This window comes from Monopterus albus, unplaced genomic scaffold (genome assembly GCF_001952655.1).
Source record: "Monopterus albus unplaced genomic scaffold, M_albus_1.0 scaffold82.1, whole genome shotgun sequence".
Taxonomy (NCBI): Eukaryota; Metazoa; Chordata; class Actinopteri; order Synbranchiformes; family Synbranchidae; genus Monopterus; species Monopterus albus.
This window is the reverse complement of record NW_018127962.1, coordinates 911013-930361: the sequence shown is the minus strand read 5'-3', so window position 1 is coordinate 930361 and position 19349 is coordinate 911013. Positions and strand designations below refer to the sequence as shown.

General features: G+C 39.6%; 2 protein-coding genes across 6 annotated transcripts; both read left to right on the top strand.

Annotated features, from left to right (window-relative positions):
• The first annotated feature begins 2371 nt into the window (after window positions 1–2371).
• Window positions 2372–10453, top strand: LOC109963900 (uncharacterized). Of its 5 annotated transcripts, XM_020606818.1 has the most exons (13): window positions 2372–2516; window positions 2597–2649; window positions 5141–5197; window positions 5272–5349; window positions 5438–5580; window positions 5658–5780; window positions 5870–5927; window positions 6108–6473; window positions 7032–7168; window positions 7294–7407; window positions 7539–7596; window positions 7969–8034; window positions 8161–10453. In XM_020606818.1, the coding sequence occupies exons 3-13, from the start codon at window positions 5173–5175 to the stop codon at window positions 9447–9449; spliced, it is 2457 nt and encodes an 818-aa protein (XP_020462474.1). In that variant the 5' UTR covers window positions 2372–2516; window positions 2597–2649; window positions 5141–5172; the 3' UTR covers window positions 9450–10453. The 5 variants fall into 5 exon arrangements, with proteins under 5 accessions (XP_020462474.1, XP_020462475.1, XP_020462473.1 ...); XM_020606819.1 differs by lacking the exon at window positions 2597–2649; XM_020606817.1 differs by having other exon boundaries at window positions 2372–2649.
• A 497-nt stretch (window positions 10454–10950) lies between these two features.
• LOC109963901 (regulation of nuclear pre-mRNA domain-containing protein 1A) lies at window positions 10951–19251 on the top strand. The gene is made up of 7 exons (XM_020606822.1): window positions 10951–11360; window positions 14126–14255; window positions 14492–14598; window positions 14942–15036; window positions 15289–15403; window positions 15826–16001; window positions 18113–19251. Exons 1-7 carry the CDS (start codon window positions 11210–11212, stop codon window positions 18209–18211), a joined length of 873 nt encoding a protein of 290 aa, XP_020462478.1. The 5' UTR covers window positions 10951–11209; the 3' UTR covers window positions 18212–19251.
• Window positions 19252–19349: the final 98 nt, after the last annotated feature.

The window sequence follows — 19349 nt, the reverse complement described above, 5'->3', positions numbered from 1 at the left end:
CCCCTTTTAGTTTGGTGTGTGTGTATAAGTAGGTAGTGAGACACACTGAGCTTTGAGCTTCTTTGACAGACCACATAACACTCTGTTATTGTTTGTGCCTTCTTGCAAAAAATAAAATACACAAAGGCAACTTGGTTGTTCACTCTTTATTTCTCCAGACTCACTTTAAAATTTCCATCACAAACTCTATGCGCAATTGGTCAGCACAACAGAACAGCCAGGTCAGGATGACCTAGTGTGTTCCAGACAGTGCATTCTTACAAAATGCACTGTGTGTGACATAATATTTACAACATCTGGCAAAATCCAGTGCAATTCTCATTATACAGTAGGTTGCAAAATACATTAGTACTTGTATGACCCTTTGATTAGTTCTTGACTAACATTTTGATTAATGGAAAATACATACTGTAAATAACTGCTCAATGTGTGTAAGGAAAGAAGGTCCTGATAGAGGAAGCTGAAGGTGCAGTCAGAGAGAGCACTGTCTGACAAATAGGATGAGATGAGGTCATCTCAGCAGCCATTACCACGAGAGTTTAAGCATGAGTGTGACTTGTTTTTTGCTCGTTGCCTGTGGAGACTCTGATCTCTGTGGTACTAAGACTTGCAAGTGTTTAATAAAAAACAAAAAGACAGTTTTTCCATTTGTGAAACTTCATTCAACAAAACTTTCCACAGTACAAGTCAGACAGTAGTTGTACAGGATTTGAATGGATGTTTACTCAAGTTATTAGAAATATAAATCTGAGAAGGTAGATTTCATCCTACCTTTCCTTTGGTCAAATGACCCTGAACGGTCTTGGCCATTACTGCAGAATATTCCAAAGGGAATACCCAAAATAGCCTAGTAACACCTAAATGACCACTCCCATCTATTTGTCTCTACACTGTGGATGCCAGCATAGCAGATGCTGGTATGTAATCATGTTGAAAGGTTACTTCACTCTGAACTATATGTAAGGTAAAAGGGTCACTTCACCCTGAACTTGATGTATGTTGAGAGGGTCACTTCACTCTGAAGTTAGTGTATGTCAAAAGGTCATTTCACTCTGAATTTAATGCATGTTAAGAGGTCACTTCATTCTAAAATTGATGTTTGTTTTTTTTTCCTTACACCTACAATGTGAAGCTCATAATTGTAATGGTCTCAGAACCTGCAACCAATTTGTGCACCGTTTATCAGTCAGCTTTAATAGATTTAGTGCAAGGTTATCAGTTCAACTTGCATAGTTTGAGCATTCCACGCAGAATTTACGTCCAGCACCTATAAATGTGTCTTGTGTGAGGAGGAACAGGGAGTGTGGCACCAGGGACCTGGTGGCCCCACTGAGTGTCAAGGTCTTGCTGTCCTTTTGATGTTGCAAAAGGCAGCTGATAAACAACCCCTGTAGTGGTAAACACCCTTTGTATTAGTTGTTGCTTTGTAGTCATCCATGTGATTGTGACACCAGACTGTTTACTGAGAGATTTGCATGCCTTTGTGTCTGCTAAACCAGACGGCTAGTGTCCTGCTGTAACTGGTATCTTGTTGCCCGTCTGTCTGACCATTTGTTTCCTGTAATTATATGCATGCGTATAAGAAGACAAGTGACATTCTGTTCTGAGAGCTTCTCCCTCAGACTGCTTAGGTACTCTGTCAGGGACCGCTCCTTCCAGATGGAATAAATGCATAATAACTTTCAGAGTTGATGTTAAGTCTTTATTTTACACTCACTGAGCTTTAATAGATAGTTTTGCCACAACAATATATAGCCTACTTAAAATACCAAACATAATAGTATTCATTTTGCAGAACATTTCACATGAATGTACTTGAATTATATTTATTGATGCACTAGTGTGTTCACTTTATTAAGGAAACTAGTAAAGAAGGAACTATTTTAACTACCTTATGTACTGTTTTGACATTCATAATTGAAATCTTATTATTAAAATTTGAAGTACTTTACATAATGCTGGGTAGCCTGTGAATGTCCCACTAAGGACCAATTAAGTCTTGTATTTAAAATATGTAGAGAGTGCAGCATTTGCCTCTAAAATGTGCTGAAGTCAAAGTATGAAGTAGCAGAAAATGCAAATACTCAGGTACAAATACCTCAGCATTGTATAAGTGCAGTAGTTAAGTAAATGTCCTTAGTTAGCCTACCTTCCACCGCTGTAAATACTTAACCCTATCCTTAATCCTATCTCTAATCATAACAGTAAACCTTCGAAGTACCAACCAAAATGTCCGCACAAAGCTTAAATGTCATCCTTACAATTGTTTCTATCTGAAATTGGTCCTCACAAAGATAGCAATACTAGCCCCTCCCACACGTCCGCTCTAACCCGATGATCTGATTGGTCGGAGGATCTTGCTGCGCCATTCCTTCGCTCTTTGCAAAACGGAAGGGAAGTGGTGATGCTTTGTTATAAACTACTCACGCAATGAGTGGATCTTCTTTACCATATTTCAGCATAGGATTTAAGTGGACCGCCTTAGCAACAGAGAGACGGACATAACCTTTCCGATGGTAATCTAGCTCGTTAAAGTTACAACAGAAAGTCTGGGTGTTGTGACAGTAACTTCATAAGAATTATCTTGGTCGTTTAGCTCAAAAGTTGGACTACACCGGAGAAGTAACGTTAGAACTTTCAATCAGTTTGGTGAGTTACTATCGCTATTTCATTGGCGTTATAGCTGTAGAACACCTTTAAACAACAGACTTTATTAAACCTAAATTAGCAAAGAGACAAATAACAGAAGTTAGGATTAAGAGTTAACTTTGCACTTTGTCTGGAAACGCTGCCTTCATATCAAACACCCAAACATCATGTTCAAAATGTTTCATCAGGATTTATTATTTGAAAAATCAAATTTAAGCTGCCGTTTCTCACCGCTTCCTAGTTATGTTTTCATAATTTATGGTGCGTGTTCCTGTGCAACTCGCTGTTAACCTACTTTTCCCGTAGGTTATTCCGTGTTGCCATTTTGGCCAGGTCTGTCTTGCTCTAAATATTAAACAAATGGCGTTAAACGGTAAAACAAACTGTTACCACGTTAACTGTGCAGTGAGTGCTAACCACTTTACTGTTAACCAGCAGTAAACAGTATTTACTGTCACTTTTAACCTCTGAACTGAAAAACTGTTATTTCACCTACAAACTGTTAAACCAACCAATGTAATGAGACCATTGACCTGTGTGTGAAGTTTGATGATGTTGCAGCGCCATCTGGTGGTTACAGTTCAGTGTCTGCTATATTTAATCAGAATTTAAGGAGAATCTATGTCAAAATACAAGTAGAATTAGATATTGCATATACATGTTTTTAAATTGGTTTGATCATTTATAGTTAGTTTAAAATATGAATTATTTTGGAAGTCATTACATGTATAGAATCAGAATCAGCTTTATTGGCCAGGTGTGTCAGACACACGAGGAATTTGACTCTGGTACATCGGCTCTCAGTGTGCATGTATTACTTGCCCCATGCAAGGGGCAAGTAAACAGTAAACCAACATAAGGCTAGTATAACAAAATAAGCAGTATTAACAGCAACAAACAGTGCAAACAATGCAGAATTGGTGGTATAAACTGACAGTAAACAATGCAGACAGACAAATTAATGCTCATTGTGAATGAGATAAACAGAAATAAAGATAGAGTACTTAAAAAATGGAGACCTGTATATTCTGTACAATGCATATTTACAGGTATTGCACTGAGGGTTATTGTCCAGTCATAATGTCGTGGGTCAAGTGTTCATCAGAGTGACAGCCTGGGGGAAGAAAGTATCCTTCTTCCTGGTTGTCTTAGCATACAGTGACCTGTAACGTCAGCCAGAGGGCAGGAGTTCGAAAAGATTATATCCTGGGTGTGAGGGGTCTGCAGTGATCCTCTCCACCCTACTTTTGACCTATGAGGTGTACAGGTCCTCCATGGAGGGCAGGCTCACACCAGTGACCTTCTCTGCAGTCCTGACTGTCCACTGAAATCTGTACTTGTCCTGTTTGGTTGCTGAGCCAAACCAGACAGTGATGGAGGTGCAGAGAACAGACTAGATGATTCCTCTGTAGAACTGTATCAGCAGCTCCTGGGGCAGGTTGAACTTCCTGAGCTGGCGCAGGAAGTACGTCCTCTGCTGTGCCTTCTTGGTGATGGTCCTGATGTTGGACGTTCACTTCAGGTCCTGGGAGATAGTGGAGCCCAGGAACTTGTAGGATTTTACTGCTGATACAGTGCTGCCAAGTATGGTGAGGGGGGGTAAGGTGGGAGGGCTCTTCCTGAAGTCCACTGTTTTCAGCTCCAGGTTGTTGCGGCTACACCACAGGACCAGCTGCTCAACCTCCCGTCTGTTGGCTGACTCATCACCGTCCCCGATGAGACCAGTGACCATTGTATCATCAGCAAACTTAAGGAGGTTAACAGAGGGGTCCTTCGAGATGCAGTCGTTGGTGTAGAGTGAAAACAGCAGAGGGGTTGAACGCTGAGCTGAAGTCCACAAAGAGGGCCCGTGCATAGGTCCCTGGGGAGTTGAGGTGTTGCAGGATGTAATGCAGTTCCATGTTCCCTGCATCATCCACTGACCTGTTTGCCCGGTAGGCCAACTGCAGGGGGTCCAGCAGGGGGTCTACGATGTCCTTCAGCTGGGCTGACACCAGTCTTTCAAAGGACTTCATAACTACAGATGTCAGGGCGACTGGTCTGTAGTCCTTGAGTCCACTGATGGAGGGTTTCTTGGGGATTGGGATGATGGTGGAGCGTTTGAAGCAGGAGGGGACTTCACACAGCTCCAGTGACCTGGGGGGCCAGCTGATCTTCCAGGCAGGAGGGGGGTCACGCCATCTGGGCCTGGTGCCTTTCTGGTCTTTTGTCTTTTAAAGAGGCCACACACATCCCTTATATAGTAACCTTTGAGGGTTGCAGATTTTTATAGACATGGATAAGCAAAATTATGTGAAAATCATTCATATATGAAGGTAAATGTCTACAAGGAGACTGTTGGTAGACTATATAGTACAGTGATGATGGTTGTCAGAGGTCTGTGATGACAATGTTTTGGTGAAGTCTTTTAGGAAAAACAATTTCTTTGGATGATCCTGGTTTTTACTATGAAGAGTACTATGACTCATAATTATTTAAATCTCTACTTCAGCTATATGCAGGTGGTGATTCTGTAACTGCAGCATGCAGCCGAGCGGGGCACACAAAGGTATGGACTTCACTCTGCGTGTGAGCTGCGGTCCTTTTTCCTTTCATTGTGTTTGATGCTTTCTCTGTTTGTAGGAGGTTGTAGCAAAAGTAAGATGGTTGATTCTCTGAAGCTGTATCTGAACAAGAAGAACAGACTGCAACCCATCATTGGTCTGTAGCAACAAATCCCTGTTTTGAGTGTATGTTGCCTGTGTGTTCTGTATGTATTGAAATAATTTGTTGTTTTATGCGCATTCAGGCCTGGGCAGCATTATAGAATGTGTGAAAGCAGGTGCACACAACAGAGAAGTATTGTACCTGTGTGAAGTGTGTGTGTGTCGACTAAGTAAAGCTGACATATTTAACCACATTACGGGAGGTCTCCACAGATACAACTATATTGTAAGTAGTGTTGTAGAACAAGTTTGAGTGCTGCTTTAGATTTGTAATTTATTAACAAGTATTGTGTTTGCTGACAGAAAGCCTGGCACCCCCACTTTGTGTCTGAATGGAAGGAGAATGCCGATCTGTCTAACCTGGCTAGGCCACTGATGGACATAGCCAAGTCACTTGAGGGAGTGGAGGGGCATGGAGAGCTCCAGGTACTGTTATTTTACTGGATATGTTTCCAGTTACAAGCAGATGCGTGTTTTGGATTTAAGTACTCATATTTTTGCACCTTAATATGAAGTTGTTAGAGGTTCGAGAGGCTGTATACCAGAAGATGGCAACACACAGTGGGAGTGACGGTCAGTGACTATAACAACTCGTTTTGGAACAGTAGTTGTCAATTTCTACCAAGTCTACCCCTCCAGTCCCACCCTTGCTTTTCTCATTTCCCTCTGTCTGTCATTGTTCATTAATTCCATTTTTACATGTCACTTTTTTTTTTTTACTCCATATGGGTCTTTCTCTTTCCAACATCACAGCATTAACTTTGATACATTCCTTAAGAGATGACAGGAGGCAAAGTGAACCCAAGGAGACTACAGCTCTGCATCTGGAGCACCAGGCCATCCAGTCAGACAGGATTGTATTGCTTCCCAAGAACCAACTGAAATGGTCCAAGAAATCCCTCAAGTCTCGTGTGCTATCTCATAAGACCCTGGCAGAGATAAACAAGCCTCCGCCTCAGTTACGGTCAACTGTTATAATTCCTAATAAGTCGGAGGATAGGTTAAAAAATCTCTCTACATTGCAGTTAAACACTACTCAGATTTCTCCCGAACCCTCTGTGCCATCAGGGAACAGCAAAAGCTTTCTTGATGGCTACACAGGAGCGAAGCCTCTTATTGGTGAGCACAGATCAAGAGTAGCAACAATATGTGCTATAGTTGCTAAAAATTGTATTTAAACATCATTTCAAAGTATGCACATTTAGGTTGTTGTACAAGTCAATTCTGCACTTATTTATTACTGTAATAATTACTTGCACTATTACCTGTAGCAATAAGGGCTGGACATCTGTACTTTACTAATGATTGTCATTGGAACATTTAAAGGAATAGTTCACCATTTTTAGAAATACACTCATACTGTTTCTTGCTCAGCGCCCACCCTCAGTTCTGTATGGTAAATACATACTGCTGGAGCTAGTAGCTGTTGATCTTATATCCTGGCCCAGATCAGTTTTTCAGAGCAGCTGCTGGTTGCCTAGCAACTGCTCAAGGCCAAGAAATAATGTTGCACATAGCCATTTCTAATATTTGTTTAAAGCTAAGTGGTTGCTGGTTCCATATTTACTGTACAGATGTGATCGGGCTTTTCATTTAGCTCTTGGCAAAAATCTAATAAACCCATTTCTCATAATGTTAAACTATGACTTTCAAAGTGCTTGCACATGTTTACAACAGGTCTTTTCCGCGTGGTTGAGTGTAGAAGTGAAAATGGCCAAACATATTGTTTCTTATGCCACTGCTGCCGCATCAGATCCAACAAAATGGACATCATTGGTCACCTAACCAGCTCTTCCCATCTTGTCAACTACTTGGTCAGTTTACTATGTGTCAATAATTGAAATGATCAAGAGACAGATCCTTCACAATTATGTTTCCACAGGCTGTAGAGAACATGTTAGTAGTAAGGTTTAAGTTCACTGAAAACATGTGTGTGTAGATGGAAGCTCACCCTGAGCAGGTGGAGTCAGTGACAGATGCTACAAATGACTGTGAATTTCTCCAATCACTGGCCAAGAAAGTGGAGAAAGAGGAGGGAAGAGGCGAGCTGAAGGTATCATATTTAATTATATAATCATAGCATAGCCAATGCAGGATAATCTAGGTAAAAAATTGCTCATCTTTTACCAGGAAGGTCTTGACTACTTGTCTCTCAATCAGTTTTCAAACATCTTGTGTTCCCAGGTGGTAAATGCACCAGAATCCCTCTGTATCCTGCTCACTGGCAAAAGTTACCACTGGTGTAAGTACAGTTTTTTTTTCTTTTGGCCATAATTCATTCACTTCTTTAGCTTCAACTCTCTTTTCTTGAGGTTTGACTTCTAATGTAAGTACATTTATTTAAAAGGTCTCCAGATTGAAACCCTCATGCCTGCCAGACTTCACTGGTGCTATAAAATATAATGCATGCAGTAACCCCTGCAAACATAGGCGCTCCCTTAAAAAAGCAGTCTAAACCTCAGCAGGACTTACCCTGGTTAACTGTTATTACCCATGTTCAACCATTTCAGTGTTTCATACATGCTATTTTGAACACTTGCTCTTTCAACCTGTGTAATTTTCAGTGCTTTTTTTTTGGTTGTATACCCCCTGTATTGTTTTTCTTCTTTCATAGGTATAAAGATGCTCTGTAATGAATGGACACATACTGACATCCAAAACAGGGAAATAGCTGTCGAAGGTGAGTATTGCTGAAAGCCACACTTCACTTGAAGGAGACCAAAGCCTTTTTTTCTCCAGTAAGGATATATTTTTGTAATTTCTTGTTGCTGTTCAACCTCTCTGTGTCTGATTTACACTTCTTAAGAGCCAAGCGTGAACAAGACCTCAGTTCAAGGCATGGTGGAGAAATATGGTGCAGGGTTGTCAAAACGGACACAAAAGATGAAAAAGAAGAAAGTGGCTAATACTGTGTTCAAGGTAAGCCTGCCTCTTACCAAAGGTCCATTGCTGATGAGGAGGACATCGTTCATCAACAAGGGCCCCCCTGTGTCCCCTGTATATGCGCCTTCATCCGACCTAGATCTCATTCTCTCAGCTAAGACCACTACAGAGGACTATGACTTGGACTGTGATGCTGAATCATTTACAGTTGGCCATACTGAGCATTGTACAATTTCACAACTTCAGCAAGACCTCTACAGTGAAGATTCAGGTGCTCGACATGTGGGATCAAAAAGGAACCTTTTAGTCACTCTGAATCAAGAGGTCGATGGTTATTTCTGTGACAGTAAATGCCAGTTTGAGGACATAACTGGGACAAAAGACCAAGTGATTTATGGGGAAGGTAATTATAACAGGCTGCGTGATTTTCAAGAAATGCCAAATAGTAGCTTTAATATAGAGTTGACAAATCGAGGCCTACAGACACCACATGAGGGGTGGTCACCTGCTGTGCCCCACACTCGGGACTGGTCATCATATTACTCTTCCTATGGATTTAACAAGGGTCATGCTGAGGACCCTCATGGTTCAGCACCACAAAGTAGAGTTGGCACAGGAGTCGATGAGAGACGGAAGGAGATGAGATCAGATGCTACTCAACAACAGTCCCACAGTCAGTATGTGGTAGGCAGTGTGGGGCATCATGGCTTATCTGGTGAACTGGTGCCAGATTTTGATGCTGCTAGGAGCAACATGCATCCTGACATAAGAGATTCTCTTAGTCACAGTGGCAACGCTGCTCTAGATCCTAGAGTACAGTTTGAGACCGAACAGAGGCGATTGCAAGCATACATGGAGTTCAGAATTGGTCATGTCCAGACAGCTCCACAAAGATATATGCCACAACCTACCTATCAAGCCGTCCAGGTAGACTATGGAGTGATGTCTGATCCCAACTACAATGCTGCATCCCAGACAACCCAACTCTTTCCTTATCCAGTCTGTAGTGCTAGGGGTATGTCCCAGTCAAATGCTTTTATGCCTCCTGGGCAAAGTGCATATCATGGAGCCCACTCTGATTATAATTTCAGAGCCACTGATTTGTCAGGTTGGATGAGTTCAGGAAGTGGTGGAGCAGCTCCATCTATGATTGCATATCCCGATTTTAACTCTGCATATTTTGCAGCACCTTACACACACACAACATTTTGACATCATTTCAACAGCAGCTTAGATGGCAACAGGTTTTGGACCATTAAGCTGAAGTCGGCATAGATGTATTTTTGACTTGCTTGAAAATATGTGTTAATGGCTTAAAGAAGCTTTTTTTTTTTTTTTTTTGCTTTATTTAGAGTTGCATTTGTGATGAAGCCATGTGTCTTTTCTATTTGAGAATAGAAAAGTGATGAAGCCATGCAAGCAGAATTGAAGATAACAGCATTTAAAGTGAAAAATAAGATGCAATTTATTCAAGCTTGTGGATGCATCTAAACCAAGTGAGGGTGAGAAATGCAATATGAAGCTGCAAATTTTGTGTAGCATCTGTTTGTTTTTTAGTGTTTTATAAATGGTGTAAACCCCAGTTTATTGTTAAATTACTAACAGTTTCTGTTTATGGACCACTATGCCTCTGTGACTGCATTTATGTATCAGCTGTGCCTCAACTCCAAGAACAATTTATGTTAAATGAGTGACATGTTTCATAAAATAATTTTTCAGATGTATTAAATTGTAGTCACGTAATTATTTGAATGTTATACCAGTTTTTCTCTGCATCACTGAAGATGACATTTATTTTGAATGCACAATATGTAATTGAACAATATGAACACCTCTTGACCCTTTGACCAAACCTGGCTTTGTATGGTATACCAGCAAAGTTGTGTAGTTCTCCTCTGATGCATCATAAGCGAGAAGACCATACTTGAAGATTTTGACATACCATGACCAGTGTAATAGTATTTAAACTGTCATTCAGTCCAGGGTTAACTTGTAAGCCTTAATCATTAACATGAATCCAGTAAAAGTGTTACACTCTTGGGGTTGTATTAGATTGCTAGAGGCAAGATTTGTAAATGATAAGGTTTCAGTACATCACCCTTTAACTATGTAGAGCTACAAAACACAATGTTTATTGTATGTTGAAGTTAGCATCTGCTGCTGCTGTAACAACACGATGTCCATTGTTATGATGCACAATAAAGGAGTTCTGCATATATCTTTAAATTTCTTCATTTAGCAGGTTGAATCATTGTCTTTGTGTCCTTATATTTACTGAGTTCAGTAGTAAATACTAGTTTGCATTATAACAAAGGGGAAGTAGAGAGAGAGTAAGAATTATTATAAATGTTTTAATGTAATAATGGTTAACGTGATGAAAGTGGATTGCAGGAGAAATGTGAGCCTCGGTGTATTTGCAAAACGTCACTCAAATTCAGCGAATTTTATGCTCCCACATGACAAGGACTCAAATGTGCACTCAGTGACAAATTGCAATGCAAAGTAATAATGCTACGATATACATACAGATTGTCTTTTTGCAAAGACAGTGTTCCTTAGCTTGCGTTAAAATATTTAATCAGATAAACCTAAAACCTGTTTAAAATATACTTGCGAAATCTGATATATTAGCGCTAAGCTACCATGTGAACTTTCGTAATAACTGTAATTTCCATGAGACATGAACGCAACATAACAGCGGTACGGCAGCACCTCTGCCTAGTCTTGCAGGCTGCAGGCTGTTGTGGTGGTTTGCTCTGAGCAAAGCCCGCGACCCTTTTGCGCCACCGAGACGACGGCGATAGCTAGGTAGCATAAACAGTAAGTGTGTGGCGCAGGAAAGGTTGCGTATGGCATTTATTTGAATGGCTAAAATCATTGTACTGATTACTTAACTTATTGTGGATAACGCACCCGGGAGAAACCTTAAAGCGGCCTCTCCCAGTGTTACGCATTCTCCCAACCCCATCGAGATGTCAGCTTTCTCTGAGGCAGCTTTAGAAAAGAAACTCTCCGAGCTTAGCAACTCTCAGCAAAGTGTGCAGACGTTGTCGTTGTGGCTCATTCATCATAGAAAACACTCGAAGACCATTGTTAATGTTTGGTTCAACGAACTTAAAAAAGGTAAGTTTGATACGAAGCTAACTCAGCTGGTAAAATACTGTTGATATGCTTCTACAAGTCGCACACAAGTTGGGTTTAGCATTTGGCTACAGGAGCTGGCTATGGCTAACGCGTTATTGTAGTTAAATTTCTGACGAGCTAACGGTGTTTTAGCACGCTAGGTTAGCTGCTAACGCTAGCCAGCTTTCGATCGACAGTTTAAAAGGTTTTGACTCACTAGCATTGTGTAACAGTAACGTTAACTTAACATGTAACCACACTATGTCTAACACTAGTTTTTATGTTAGCAATGTGAAGACTTAATAAAGTTACTCTGCAGGTTGGTGCTGTGGCTTGCTAAATCTGCACATTTGTAGCCTTGTAATGTAAACGAAGAACTCGGTTTATCGCTATAGTGCGATCCATTCACGTTAGATTAGATTAGATTAGATTCAACTTTATTGTCATTACCCATGTACAAGTACAAGGCAACGAAATCCAGTTTAGCATCTAACCAGAAGTGTGCAATAAGTGCAATAACAGCAGTGCAGTACTAATTTACCGACGATGGACATGTAGAATTGATATTTACAGTAAGTTATGTAAGGTAATATACAACAGACTTTATGGATTTAAATTACAAATAATGGATAAAGTACACTAAGCTTATAAAACACTAGTGCAATGGGACGAAATGGGATGCAATAGTGTGTTAGCGCAGAATAGGAAGATAAGTTACATGAGTTAACAGTTCAATGGATGTAAATAGTGCAAAGATAAATATACAGTATCTGTCAATCCCCTCACCGAAGTCCTTAAAACTGCACTAGTTGAAAGCTTCTGTATTAACATGTAAACTAATGTATATGTGTAATGTGAGAGGGATTGGTCGTGGTAATGTAACCATAGAGAATTGCCACCCAACTCAGGAGTTGCTCTCAGTCAGCACAACATTTTAGCTTCATTCATCTCATTGTTTTTGTTTTGTTTGTTTTCTTTGAACTACATGCACTGTTTCCAGCACCAAGCAGCAGACTGACATAGTATCTACTAAATAGGGAGATAGTTCACTCAACATGGTGGGGACTGAAACAGAGCAGGTGGCCAGACTCCACATAAATGCTAACATAGCCTCTCATCTATGAGATGAAAAAACAGCCAGTGTTAGTTAACACACTTGTCATAACATCTTTAAAAAGGATGTGTTAATCTAGTTGCAGCTTATTCTACTGCCTTTCCGGTGGTAAAGAAGTCAGTTAATACTACTTTAATACATTAATGTTAAAAGTGTGAATTTCACAGAGGCAATAACCACCAGAGGAAGAAAAGTTAATGTTAGACATATATTACTAACACTGTATTCACTGCTGCTCTGGACCCTGTATTGCAACAATACCAGGACTATCAGTAACCTAACCTCAAATATTAGTAGCTGGCCAACTCTACTCATACTAGTTAGATAGTGTAGCTGCTGCTATTTGTACAGTAGCGCCTTGATTTTTTCTGGAATGTAAGAAAATTATTGCTATGCCAAAAGTGGTTTCTCAATCATGTTTTGTTGTTTTTGCCTCTTGTTTTCTCTTAAGCACTAGCACAAGCATATTCAAGTTGAAATATGCCTTTAATAGCCCCAGAGGCTTCAGCTGTTCCCCTGAAACTATGACAGTAACAAGATATGCCAAAGTCAGTGTAGTACTTAAAGAGAAAGCCAGCAAGTTGTACTGAGACTGATACTGTGGATTTGACAGGGCTAAACTCTGCAAAAAAAGCTTGATATGTTAAACGTTTCTGTATGACTAAATGGTATGGGTGGGTTGGTGTGTGGATTTGTAGCAATTTTTGGATTGTTTTGCATTGCCATTAAAATGGTCAAGTGGAAGGTAAAGATCACGAACTGCAACTGATTACTGTAAATAAAATTATCTATGTTGAATCATGAGGAAAATGCTGGCTTTACATTTCTTGAGTAAATGTAGTTAAAGTGCAACGACACAACAACTGTGAATAGTTTTGGAATTAGTTTAAAAAGCGTGTTGTATGGATGTCATTAACTGCTGCAGTGGTACAGTAGCTACTACTAGGCCACTTTTCCCTTGGGTGCTAGTCAACAACCTTATGATATCTCAAGTGGATGTTTTATTTTTGGAGCTTGTCTGGGGACCGAAAGGACTGTGCAGTGTTAATAGCAGTGGGGATAGAATTGGCATATGTCTCTGGAGCTTTATGCTTATCTCAGTGTTGACTGTGACCTGTCCAAAAACAACTAAGATGTTTTGTTGTTGTAAGTCTGTTGGGAATATGTGCACATACTGTATATACACAGTATGCAACAAAACGGACTACACTCATAGTCAATACCATATTTGATCTTTTCCATAATAAAAAATTAAACACATTTAACTACACTGAAAATATGACACCCAAGGTCCAACCTCACTGTGGTTGTATCTGTTATTTTCAGTCGAGGCTAATTGCATGAACAAGGTTATAAAGTAACCACAGGAACTGTTTATACATGACTTGATGGATTGATTTTGTTCTTAGTTGTGGCTGAATGCTGTGAGATGAATTGTGGTCTTGCACAGAAGAATGTCATGGTTTGGCCTTAGTGGGAAAACATATTACATTTACAGTTTGATAATCCTTATCATTTCTCTAATGGTTAAGACATGACATTTGTGCTGTGAAACGTATCACTGTGCTGCACAGCCTAAGGTTCAGTCCTATATATCGTAACCAAATCTCTCACTGCAATATGTATTATGTGTACATTTGAATGCATGCAGCTCAGGTATCACGCAAGCTGACCTTCCTTTACCTGGCCAATGATGTCATTCAGAACAGCAAGAGGAAAGGACCAGAATTCACCCAGGACTTTGCACCGGTCATCGTTGATGCTTTCAAACATGTATACAGGTTAGACACGTAAAAATGAATTATAGAGTCATGTTTTCAGTTTTGTTTACTGTTTAGTGGCTGTCATCTAGTCTAACTCATGGCATTGAGATTTTGTCAAACATAAACAAAACTTGATATGTATATTGATACTGAAAGGGCTGTTCAAACACTTTTGTTTACATCACATAACATAAGCTGAGTTTCACTAAGCTGTTTAAAATGTATGTTCCTGTTCTGTATTGCTTCCTGTTCAGAGAGGGCGAGGAGGGCTGTAAGAAACAGTTGGGTCGGGTTTTGTCCATCTGGCAGGAGAGAGCAGTATACGAGAACAACCTGCTGGATCAGCTCTCACAAGTTCTATGTAAGTTCACACAACACCAACTTGTTTCTTTATAGGCTCATAACTATTCCTCACCATTCAACAATGCTTGTGTAGTCTTTACAACAGTAAGCTAAGGTGACTGCTTGCAGTGCCAGTCTGCAAGTTGAAGCCTCACCAGTTACAAGTGCAGAACAGGATGAATTTGGATCATAAATGTTTCAATAAATATGCTTCATAGTTAGTTAGCTTTGTGGCGGGGACTGTGAAGTTGTTCAGCTGCACTGTATTTTTTTTTTTTTTTTTTTACATAAAATGTAGACCATATGAGCAGTTGTGTGCTATGTAATGTTTTTATGTTGTGCTCTTTCATTGTAAATCCTAGCTGGTGAAAAGAAGGCTAAAAAGAGGTCATATGAGGAGATCCAACCAGATGATGTGGACTTTGCTTCCCAGAGCTCCCCAGCTGAGCCCCCACAGGTGCCATGCCAGACAATGTAGCCATAAACAGAGGATGTTAATGTGGCAATACCTTTAACCACAAAGAGGTCATTTAATGATACTATTTACAGTAGATACAGCTGCTCTGCTTCTGCTTAGATTTGTAGCTTAATACTTCATTTCTCTGCTGCTTCCAATGCTGTTCATAATTGACACATACAGAACTACTGATTTACTTCTTTTATTTCTCTTGTCTCCCTCTCCTGCTTGTCCTCCTCCCTGCTGCCTCAGACAGCAGAGTTAATCCGAGCTCTGCAGGAGCTGGAGAATGCAGCTTCTGGCGACTTAATGCTGCGTCAGCGTATCTCCTCTCTTCCAGACACGTCACTGCTTCATAGGATCACAGGTAGAAGGCAGGACACAGCCCACTGTGCGCTGTTGGTAAATGCATACAAGTACATTCACAGCACATTAACACATGTATTTATTTGTTACTCAAGTACTTCATGGGAAACAGGGTGAGGTGCTGAGTAGAGAGACAAATATCTGCACGGCCTGCATACCATTCAACTAATCTGTTTTCCAGAGACTAACAACAGAATATGGTGGAACATTAATTTACTGAACATTTATTCCCACATCTATACAAGTCCTCATTCATTCCCCATCCTCACTCAAACTAACTCTGTAGGACAAACAAATGTGTACTTAATCTTATATTAATTTAACTATAAGAGTAGTGTTTTCTGCAGTGCTATTACTATAGGAGAGAAAGGAATCCTGTGGACAAGACAAACAAAATGGTCCCCTGTTCTTTGTGTGATTTAGACAAAGAATCAGGAGAGCGGCTTTCCCGGCTGGTGGAGGAGGCCTGTATGCTGCTAGCAGACTACAGTGGCCGCTTGGCGGCAGAGATTGACGATAGGAGGCAGCTAACACGCACACTAACAGTCTTCCTGCAAAGCCAGAAGGACGGTCTGGCCCAGAATGAGCAGAAACTTGAAGTGCGTAAATCATTCTTTCTTTCAAGTTGCTTCTGTTGTGTCTTTTGGTGATTATTCATTCATGGTGTTTCTATATCTATGGTTACAAACCAGGTCTCTTATATGCATTTCCCTCACTTGTCTTCTTTCGTGTCTTAATCCTCTCCTAAATAAGATGAGAGGATACGATAAAAGACAAAAATGTAAGGAAAGAGGAATCGAGGAAACATGTTTTTAGAGACAGAAGATGTCTTTTTCTCTGATTGTTTATCTGTAGCATTCAATCACCAACTGATTTCCAATAAAGGGGCATGTCTGTCTGTAAGACTTCCATAAAGGATGCTGTCTTGTATCCTCGCTCATGGTTCCTCCAGCAGCCTCCTTGTTCCTTAGAGTACATGGGGGATGTCCTTGCTCGACTGGAACAGCTTCCAGGTTGAGCGAGGAGCGATCCTATGAGAGACTTGGGATGTACCCTATGTAGCTGTGTGCTCACACTTCCTGGTTGTCTACATTTTGAAGTAACATTTCTCTTCATGCATTTCAGCCTGCTGCATACTTATGCAGAGGGCCTGTATTTGTTATTCAGCCTGACTTACAGATTATTAGTGTTAGTTAGTTAGTTAGTTAGTTAGTTAGTGTTAGGTTATTAGTGTTAGTTAGTTAGTTAGTTAATTAGTGTTAGACTCGCTGGCATTACAAACAAAGGAGAGACTCCTAATTACGCAGTTGACATCCAAGTGAGGTGTTCCTTTGTCACTGGGAAATGCTTGTTCTTTTAACTTAGTTCACTCAGCGTGTACTTCCCACAAGGTAAGTATCAACCAACATATTGATCTTGCAAAACATCACTACAGATTTTGTTTCCTCATAGCCATACTGCTTTGTGGTGACAATAACTGTCCAGCCTTTATTCACAGGATACCAAGAGGATAAAGTATTTCATATTTGTACTTTAACTCAGTCAATTCTTTTGTAATAAAAACTGAAAATAAAAAGTTAAAATCATTTTGTGAGTTCTTTTATTTTGCTCTAACACTTGCAGCAGCCTAGTGTAGTGTATGTATTGTACACATTTCAAAGGTGGATAATAAGTATTGGCCAGTTTTTTTAAAGTGGTATTTATAAAGTAAATTCTAGCTACAGACCTATGACAGGTCAAACCAAAACTAAGAAAAGAGACAGATTTCACGAATCTTGATATATATATATATGATTATTACTGGTGTTAAAGAGTTATGACACTGTGATATTAAATGACAAATGTTACTCATTTGGAAGTTTGTGCACTCTGAAGTCTCCTTTTGCCTGAGAAAAATATGTTCTGTTTGCACGCACACACATACTTACCTCGGCTGTTCAGTAATCTTATACAGTGAACACATCTTGTAACAAATGCACTGACCTCGAGCAGAGAGAAAACATTTGAGTGAGACTTTATGTTGGTGTAAGAGTATAAGTTAGTGCATATATATGAATTAGGTGAAATCCTTTGGTAAGTCCTCCTTTGCTGACTGTTTTAGCTCTTTCATACATGGGGCCTTTATATATAATACCTTCCTTTCTGTTTTGTTGTTGATAAAGATGTTAAAAACCTTTCAATGCGCCACTTGCTAAGTTTTGTATATTCTTAAAAGCAATTGAAAGGTAAATGGTAAACCCTGTAGCAAGTTAGTCATGAATCTGAGGCAAATATAGTGATATACATTCTTTAAAAGCTCATACATTCAATGGTTTTGAAGACAACAGTTCAACTTGCTAGAAGCTCTCACAACCCTTTAACGTTTCCATGATGTTGTTTTCTAAGGAGACTGGTAGTGGACAAAATGTTTGGTTGAAATCTTTTGCCACAAATCTAAACTTGTACTTTTAACCTATTTAGACTTTTAACATTACACTCTGTAATGTAAAATGCAATACAAAAGTACCATGGTAGGTACCTTGCTCTCATTTTTATGTGGTCTTTGATGTAGATTTATTTATAATTACATGATGTCACTCGCTTTACTTAAAAGGCTTTCCTTCCCATAAATTGTGATTCTAATGTATTGCCGTGGAAAAAAAAGAAGACAATGCCAGTCATTTAGATTTTTGTATCTCTGATTGATCTTTTTTGCTGTGGACCTTTTTAGGAATACAAACACAAACTGGCGAGGGTGACTCAGGTCCGGAAGGAGCTGCGTTCGCGTCTGAACAATCTACCAGGAGGACTCTACAATTCTGCAAACTGAAGTTTCACCTCCTCACCACATACAGTTCCTGGACCTCCTGCTAATGAAACATCTCAGCCAGTTTCTTAGATATTTGATCAGTAACATTGCCATGGTCTTCTGTTCTTGACCTCGAAAAACACCTGTATGTCTCATTAAGGTGACCTGTTCTCATTCTGTCGTCAAGGGATTTTTTTAGCCACATGGCTTTTATTAACAGAAATGTGTTCTTTTCCTGTCTGTGAGCTCATATTGTGTTGTATGTTATCATTACACTGCACATTGACATTTATAATTTTCAGGCACAGGCCTCTTATGCTTTGGCACCTGCCCATCTATCATTTACAGCTTTAAAGTGGATGATGCTGGTGTGATATTTTTGGATGTATAGTGATTTAAGATAATGCATCAGAGTATAATATTCCTTTAGTGTGATCATTCATTATAATTTCTGTATTTTGAATTGTTGTCTTAACTTTCTTTTACTCTTTTTTTCTTATAAATGCATCGGTCTAGCTCTTGGTTAGAGATCATTGCAGCAGTTGTCCAGACTGAGGTTGTATTTATGCAGTGTGGTAATGGTCTCTGAAGAAAATGGAATACTTGTGAAATAATTCAGAAAGCACATTCTGAAGCTCAGTAGTAAAGGCCAACGTATGTAATTATCATTTACCTCTCTTGTGAGAGGTATGTAAACCATTGGTCAGTGTACATATTCACTATTGCATGTAAATATGATGGGGTTAATACATGTATTATGACTTGTCTCTATGTCAATATGGCTAGTGAAATGGTTAGTCACACAAATTATGAGGTATTTCTGTACGTGTTTGTAGTTGTCCATACCTACATGGTACTGAAATAATGTGTGCAGGAATCTTTTGTCTTGTTTACTGTATTAAACCGCTTCATGGTTTTAAACTCCAGCCTATAATGAAAGCTGTGCGGATGCCTCACACAACTTGAGAAGTGTCCTAGTTTCAATAGCCAAGCTTAAATTTTGTAAATATGAAACAAATTCTTAGAATCAAATAAACGGAATAACAAAACTATTGCAGTATGATTTCAGTTGTCATTCTGGCAGACGGAGGTCGTAAATCTACACGCTAGTTTTGTATACGTCATTATTATTATTATTATTTTTTTACGATGGTAGCAC

Excerpts from the sequence above, each read along its gene's own strand:
- LOC109963901 (XM_020606822.1), top strand. The coding sequence starts at position 11,210 with ATGTCAGCTTTCTCTGAGGCAGCTTTAGAAAAGAAACTCTCCGAGCTT. Across the intron at positions 11,361-14,125 it reads GTTCAACGAACTTAAAAAAG|CTCAGGTATCACGCAAGCTG; the intron begins GTAAGTTTGATA and ends GAATGCATGCAG. Across the intron at positions 16,002-18,112 it reads AGAATGAGCAGAAACTTGAA|GAATACAAACACAAACTGGC; the intron begins GTGCGTAAATCA and ends GGACCTTTTTAG.
- LOC109963900 (XM_020606819.1), top strand. The coding sequence starts at position 5,173 with ATGCAGCCGAGCGGGGCACACAAAG. Across the intron at positions 5,350-5,437 it reads CAGACTGCAACCCATCATTG|GCCTGGGCAGCATTATAGAA; the intron begins GTCTGTAGCAAC and ends ATGCGCATTCAG. Across the intron at positions 7,408-7,538 it reads AGGGAAGAGGCGAGCTGAAG|GTGGTAAATGCACCAGAATC; the intron begins GTATCATATTTA and ends TTGTGTTCCCAG.